At 43.2% G+C, this 6873-nt stretch overlaps 1 protein-coding gene across 1 annotated transcript; it reads right to left on the reverse strand.

Moving 5' to 3' along the window:
* Window positions 1-5082: 5082 nt before the first annotated feature.
* On the reverse strand, window positions 5083-6417 carry LOC119411019 (mRNA decay activator protein ZFP36L1). The gene has a single exon (XM_037677941.1). It carries the CDS (start codon window positions 6415-6417, stop codon window positions 5224-5226), a length of 1194 nt encoding a protein of 397 aa, XP_037533869.1. The 3' UTR covers window positions 5083-5223.
* Between the last annotated feature and the right edge of the window lie 456 nt (window positions 6418-6873).

Below are 6873 nucleotides of genomic sequence, written 5' to 3' on the forward strand. Positions count from 1 at the left end.
GGCACGGAGATGGCCCTTGGCCTTTTAGGGTTTCCTAAAAGCGCACACACACAAAACCCCTGGGGCTGAATGGTAAGTGTGGGGGGAGGGGGGGCCTGCTGCTGGTCTTCATTCATGTGAAATCTTTGGCCTGACCGCAGCCGAATGCCACCACACTCAAAAACAGGATCCCAACTGCCTGTTTTTCTCTTTTCTCTCACTTCAATCCATTCAGGATCTTCATTAACGACTTTATTTGTGTTTAATGATCTAATTTCATCATAGAGAAGCTTACACGGCCTTGTTTCAGTGAACAAAAATAGCTTGAGAAGCAGGAAGTTTGGTTCAAACTCCTGTTTTCAGGCACAAACGCACACGGGGAGGACCTCAACTTCTGCTCCACTTTGTGTGAATAGATGGAAATCAGTCACAAGTATCTCAGAGGCCCATTGTGTGCCGGGAAGTCTTTGTTCGAGCATCTGTTGCCCAAACATTCTCCTCAGTGTCACTCACCCTAAATTGGTCCGTTCGGACAAGCTGCGACAAAACTCACTCCTCTTCCCACACATCCCACAGGCCGGGGGGGGGGGGGGGACAGTTGTGTTCTTGTGCGTCACAGACGACCGTAAAGAGCCGGCGTTTTTAAAAGAGCCGCTCGTGGGAACGTGCCGACAAACCTTAGAGACGCTTTTACTGCTCAGCGTTTACCCAAAGTTTAGGAGTTGTTCGATAACGGCACGGAGAACTCTGATTTTACACACAAGACAAAAAGGCCTCCGTCCACGTCCACGTTTCCTTTTCCACCATTTCAAATGGATTTCGTGTTATTTGTGAGAAAGTAGAGGTTGCTGAAAGTTGATGTGAGGAAACTAATCTTTATTACCAGTAGTTGTAAATTTTAAAGAAAAATATCTAAAACCGTATTTTTTGCTGTATAAGTTGTGGTTTTTTTGCATAATTTACATACCCTGCAACTTATACGTCAAAGCAACGTATTTATGGATTTTTGCTGGGCGTTATATCGACTTTCTTTTTCATTCAACCTTTATTTCTACAGGTTAATCCCATTGAGCCTCCAGGACTCATTTACAAGAGAGACCTGATTTAGACAAAGAAAGATGACAACAGTGGACTATTATAAAAGATGGCAAAAAAAAGTAACAGCTGGATTCTAAGGCGAATGTAGAAAACTAAAAACAGGAACATGTCTGCATTGGTCCCTGCCAGGAGTCCAACAGATTCTTAAAGCCACTTAGATAGGTCAAAGGTCGAGAGCTTCAATTGTTTTTGTAAGATATTCCAGGAAACAGGAGCAGAGTAGGAGAAGGTCCTTTTGTCTAGTTCAGTCCTCATTGAGGGAACACTGCAGGTAATAATGTCCTGAGAGCGCACGCTGTAACTGCACTCACGCAGAGACATGTAGGAGGAGATGTATGAAGGCAGCAGACCAAGAAGTGATTTAAAGATGAAAATGTACCAGTGAGAGAGTCTGTGTGGAGTTAATGGTGACCAGTTAACCAGTGAATACTGGGTGCAGTGGTGGGTACGATAATCACAGCCAGTTATGAATCTTAGTGCACCATGATAGACAGCATTCAACATCTGCAGCATCCAACATCTGCAGGGTTCTTGTAGGAGCGTTCATGTTAATAATGTCACCTGAATCAATGGAGGGAAGGAAAGTCACAGATACAAGGCGTTTCCTAGCATTGCCAGTTTTTTCCTCCCAGTCTGCACCTTAATGCCGCCCCTCCTTCTTTTCAGTACAAACCCAACGCTTGCAGCACCTGAAGACTATTTGAATTACAAAGCTGAGCTCAGATATGCAGATATCTTTGTTGGAGACAACTGATGGGTGTTAAAATGACTGGCTCGCTGCTACAAAGCAGAGGTTTGGTGTTCTCCAGGAAATTAACTGTAGAGTGGCAAGGTATAAAGACATGGAGACAAATATCCAGTTTAGGGTGATTTATTTGCTGTGTGTTCTTCTGGTATTTAGACGCAGCAGTAAACCAGTACAGCACAAACAAGCTTGAACAACAAGGATGTGTCCATGTCCAAAGAGATTAAAAAAAAAAAAACTCCAACTGAGCTCTGCACTTTCAGAGTCAGAGCTTTGTTAATAAAAGTTATTAAAGGTTGAATGAATATACTTCATTACAATCAGACTTCAGATTTATTAATAAATCTGGGTGCCGTAAAACAGGGTGAAATACTACAAACAAGAACATATTTGCTTTGATTTTTTTTATGGCCATTATCAAATGTCTTGAAACTTGTATTTGTTTATGTAAATAGTTTATTTTTATGACATTTATTTTGTACAGTTACAGCTGTTGTTAATAAATGTGCCTGTGTGACAACTGGGACAAAGCTTTGACTCAGAAATATATTTCTGTTATCACTTTATGGAAAGAAAAACATATCGAGATATATATTGTATATCGCGATTCATCTTAAAATATTGAGATGTTCATTTAGGTCTATATCGCCTGGCCCTAGCTGAGATATGACCACTTTCATTTATTCTGACTGAAAATATTGAACACTACCATTTTCAATTTTTTCTTAGTTCATATCTTAGATCTTATTACTGTTTTTCTTTTACATTTTAATACTTTGTTGAATGTAACTGGAACCCTGTTCAAATAAATAATCTTGAATCACGAATGTTCAGTCGCTAGATTGCAGTCGGAGTGTATGGCATGCCGTTATGTTATGTAATAGGTAAAAGTGGCTTTTAATAAGAGTAGGCTTGCTACAGCCTTCCACCTTCGTCCAGCTCGCCTGGAGCAACCGTCAAATCAGCTTCGTTTCTCTGCGCCGCCCCGGCGAAATGCAGCTGATTTGACGATTGAAGTGCATTTATTAAGTAAAAGTTCATCTGAGACACAACTTTACTATAAAGTTGAGCAAACAAATAGTTGTTTTTAGATGGTCATCTTGTTAAATTTCAAAGAAATGCACAGCGAGTCACCCACTGCGCAGTCCCATTTCAGCGTATCAGCTTTTGAAATGCAACTGATTTGACCGTCAAAGTATTTATTAAGGAAAAGTTGAATTGAGACACACATTTACTGTAATTCTGAGCAAACAACTAATTGTGTTTAAGTGTTAATCGTGTTAAAATCCTCCCGTGCATATTCGATATTTGACACAACACCGGCCACATTTCCAGGTTGTCAGCGGTGACGCATAACAGATGCGACTTATACGGCGAAGCAACGTATTTATGGATTTTTCCACTTTATTACATATTACCAACTCAACTCATAGGGCGGTGTGACGTGTACGGCAGAAAATACGATATATATTAGTAGATTTAAAAGAAACATATCTGAACCCTCTTTGTTTTACTAGTCTGTGCCTTCTCGAAAACAGGATCAAATTGAACCTGAATCTTTGGTTTAAAACAAGACAAACACCAAAATGAAACAAAAATGTTCTGTTTTTAATATAAGAAGTAGATAAACCTAAAATTGTGTGAACTTTTTTTTTTTTACATGAGGCTTCTGAAGGTTGGAAGCATGCAGGGATGCTAATGAGCCTTAGAGCTGTATATTTAAAAGAATAATTAGTAGAATCAATATATCTAAAAAAAGTTAAATCTGGTCCCGACATTCAAAAAAACAAAACAAAGCAAAACAACAAAAATGTAAACTTGTTGCTTTGTTGTTTTTTGAATGTCGGAGGACCAGATTGAACTTTTTTATATTTTTCTACCTGGATTATTGAGCATGCATCAGGATAGAATCACTATAAATCTATAGTTTTATGTACTTTATATGCTCATCTTCTTGCTTCTTTAAAAGGGGATTTATTTAAACCAATCATTTTAGTTTTAATGCATATGCTACACAGCAAAACACAAACAACGTCTAGGTTTTCCAAGACTTTTATTTTGAAATAAAAATGAACATATATATATATATATTAGAATAAAAACAAGGTTATCAACATATCCACTGGAATGTAAACAATAGATGCACTTAAATATGTGAAAAAAAAACACACAATATAGGTTTTGCTTTCAAAACAAAATAAATAACTTTTTTTTAAGTTAACAAAAGTAAAAATAGGCAAACTTCTTGTTGTCAAGGCAACAATTAGTCACAACGAGGAGCACGTCTGGCCTCGTTGGGGGGCAGGTCGAGTCGATTCGTCCTGATTTTAGTTTGATTTCACCTGCCGCTCAGAGTTAGCCAGCTAGCTATTGTGCAACAGAGATCAACCTACAAACGCATCGTCATCGAGCGAACTCCAAAAGATACGCAACTTTTACACAACGGGACGCAGTCCTGGCCATTTAAAAAAAAAACTTGCTCCCAAAATGAAACCACTTTTGTAACTTCAGGCTCAAACTGAGGCCATAAAGATCTGCTAAACTACTTTCTTCACTTTTTAATATATTTTCAAAAGAAACCCTTACAATCCAGAGGCCCAACGCAGAGGAGAGCAGACCCGGCTGGCTGTTCCAACCTGAAGGAGCAACCAGCCAGTCGGTCAATAAGGCAACATCAATGTCGAATGCCAAAAGGTCCTCCCTCCCCCTCCTCTTGTCAAGCTTTTAAAACCAACAGATGGACATGAATCAAAAATGTTTAAAAAGGTAAAGCACAACTTAAAAAAAAAAAAAAAGTCACAAATAAAAAAACATGCAAAAAGCAATAAATAAGTCTAAAACGTGTTAGGCTCTAGCATTAACATACCGTAATGAGTTAGAACTTTGGTAACTAGACTCTGGGTTTTCTACAATTTAAACGGCCGACAAGTTCAAATCAGATCAATCAGTGGCAGCAAACAAGTCTTAAACCTTTCTGTTGGAGATCCCTGAACACGACCAGATACAGCCTACTGGTCTTTGAAGAGCCAACTAAAATATAATCTTAGATCCTTTTTCCCAACGCTTGAACAGTTACTCTCCCAAAAAAAAAACCACATGGGTATACAACAGTATACAGCAGTAATTATGGCGTTAAAACAAAAACAGTAAAAACATCAAGGGAACGATGAACAAGAAAGGAGTCGGCTAAAACTGGACGAACGCTGAGCAGCACTACAGCTGCTTGGATAAGAAATGCAATATGCACAAACTGATGGGGACGTTTACTCGGCTGGATCATGGAAGGAAGTGAGAAGCCGTTTCAATCCTCGTGGCGTCGACGTACAGGAACGTTCAGACGCACACGGGTCAAACGGAGCACCTATCCCTGAGTGAACTCAGCCCTAAAGTAAAACCCTCCTCTACTCGTCCGTAACGGAAAGGCGGCTGAAGATGGGCAGGCGTCGGCCCTCGAAACTCGGCGACTCCGTCCTGCTGGAGGACGAGCTGAGGGAGCAGGAGGACGTGTAGCCCTCCTCGCACAGGGAGTCGGCCGAGGAGCACCGCTGAAGGCCGGAGCAGCCGTTCAGAGACGCCGGGGGCTGCTGAGGGAGGTGCACCGAAAGGTTCGGCTTTTTGGAGGCGAACTTGGGCGTTGACCACTTGGAGTCGGTGGCGGCGTAGAACCGTGGAGCTGCATCGCTGCCGTCCCGCTCACTGAGGCCTGAGAAGGTGTAGGGGCAGTGCTTCAGGACACTGGGCTCAGGGAAGAGAGGGGAAAGGAGCTCTGGGGTCCCTGTGGAAGAAGGTGGAGGGGAGACGGAGGAGGCCCGGGTGAAGAAGAGGGAGGAGGTCCCCTCTACAGGTTGGAAGGTGTGGGGGGAGGAGGAGAAACCTGCAAAGCTCAGGCTGTGTCGCAGCAGAGGCGGCCTCAGCTTCGGCCTCAGAGGAGCCGCTGCGTTGGGTGTGTGCGCCTCGTCTGCGTTGTGGATGAAGTGGCAGCGGGCGCCGTACGGGCAGAACCCAATCGTGTGGAACGTGCGACACGGCTCCGTCTTGTACTTGGGGTGTCTGCTGAGGCCCCTCAGCTCATCCAGGCCATGGGCGAACTGGCACTTGGCGCCGTACTTGCAGGTCCCGCTCTCCTCGAAGGTGCGGCAGAGTTCGGTCTTGTACCGGCTGGAGATGTGAGGCGGCGGCGCCGATGCTTTGGGAGAGGTCAGGGAGGCAGCAGAGGCCAGGGAGGTGCTGCTGAGGCACAAGCCTGGAGGTGGGAGGAGCAGCGGAGGTGGGGACACGTTTGACATCTTGTCCTCTCTGGCGTGTCCCTCGATCATACTGACCGAGCGGTCAACCCTGAAGGGGATGTGGCTAAGCAAGGAGCGGGGGAGCACCCGGTTCCACTGCTGGCTGGAGGCGAAGTTCAGGCCCCCGAAAGCCGACTCCATCACCTCAGAGCTGCTGCTGTTGAACTTGGAGTTGGGCAGAGTCACGGGGCAGAGCGAATGGCGTCTTTGAAAGCCAAGAACTCGTTGGCTGTGTGAGCCGGGGGACAAGTCATCTTCTGCTTCAAGGCTGTGGAAAGTCTGAGAGAAAAGACACGAGGCCAGGTACATCAGTGAGAGGTAGACGAGACTCGGTGGACCAGAGTTTGCCACAGTAACAATAAAAGTGATCGGACCAGCTGCTACAACCAGATCATTTACGTTTTCATGTTGTCGTGCGACAATGTAATGTTGTAAAGTCTCGTTAATGACCTCATGGTTCTGCCACTTGACCCAACAAGTTCCTGTTGGTGCTGCCAGACCAGCACTGTGAGAATGTGTTTAGTGTTCAAGTCTGGTTAAATAAATTTGAAATGAAAATTAAATAAAAAATAGTTAAAAGTACGAAGGATCTTCAACAAACATTTTTAAGTGTGTGCAAGTTTCTCTAAAAGTTTGGAAATTAGGTTAAATTGTGTTAAATGGGAAGTGCAAACTGGTCAGAAATATAAACTACTAACAAATGACGTGTAGTTTACTACGAATCTACTGCAACTTTCCTAAAACGACTAAATCCTCCTACAGATT

This window comes from Nematolebias whitei, chromosome 6 (genome assembly GCF_014905685.2).
Source record: "Nematolebias whitei isolate Nwh7 chromosome 6, NemWhi1, whole genome shotgun sequence".
NCBI lineage: Eukaryota > Metazoa > Chordata > Actinopteri > Cyprinodontiformes > Rivulidae > Nematolebias > Nematolebias whitei.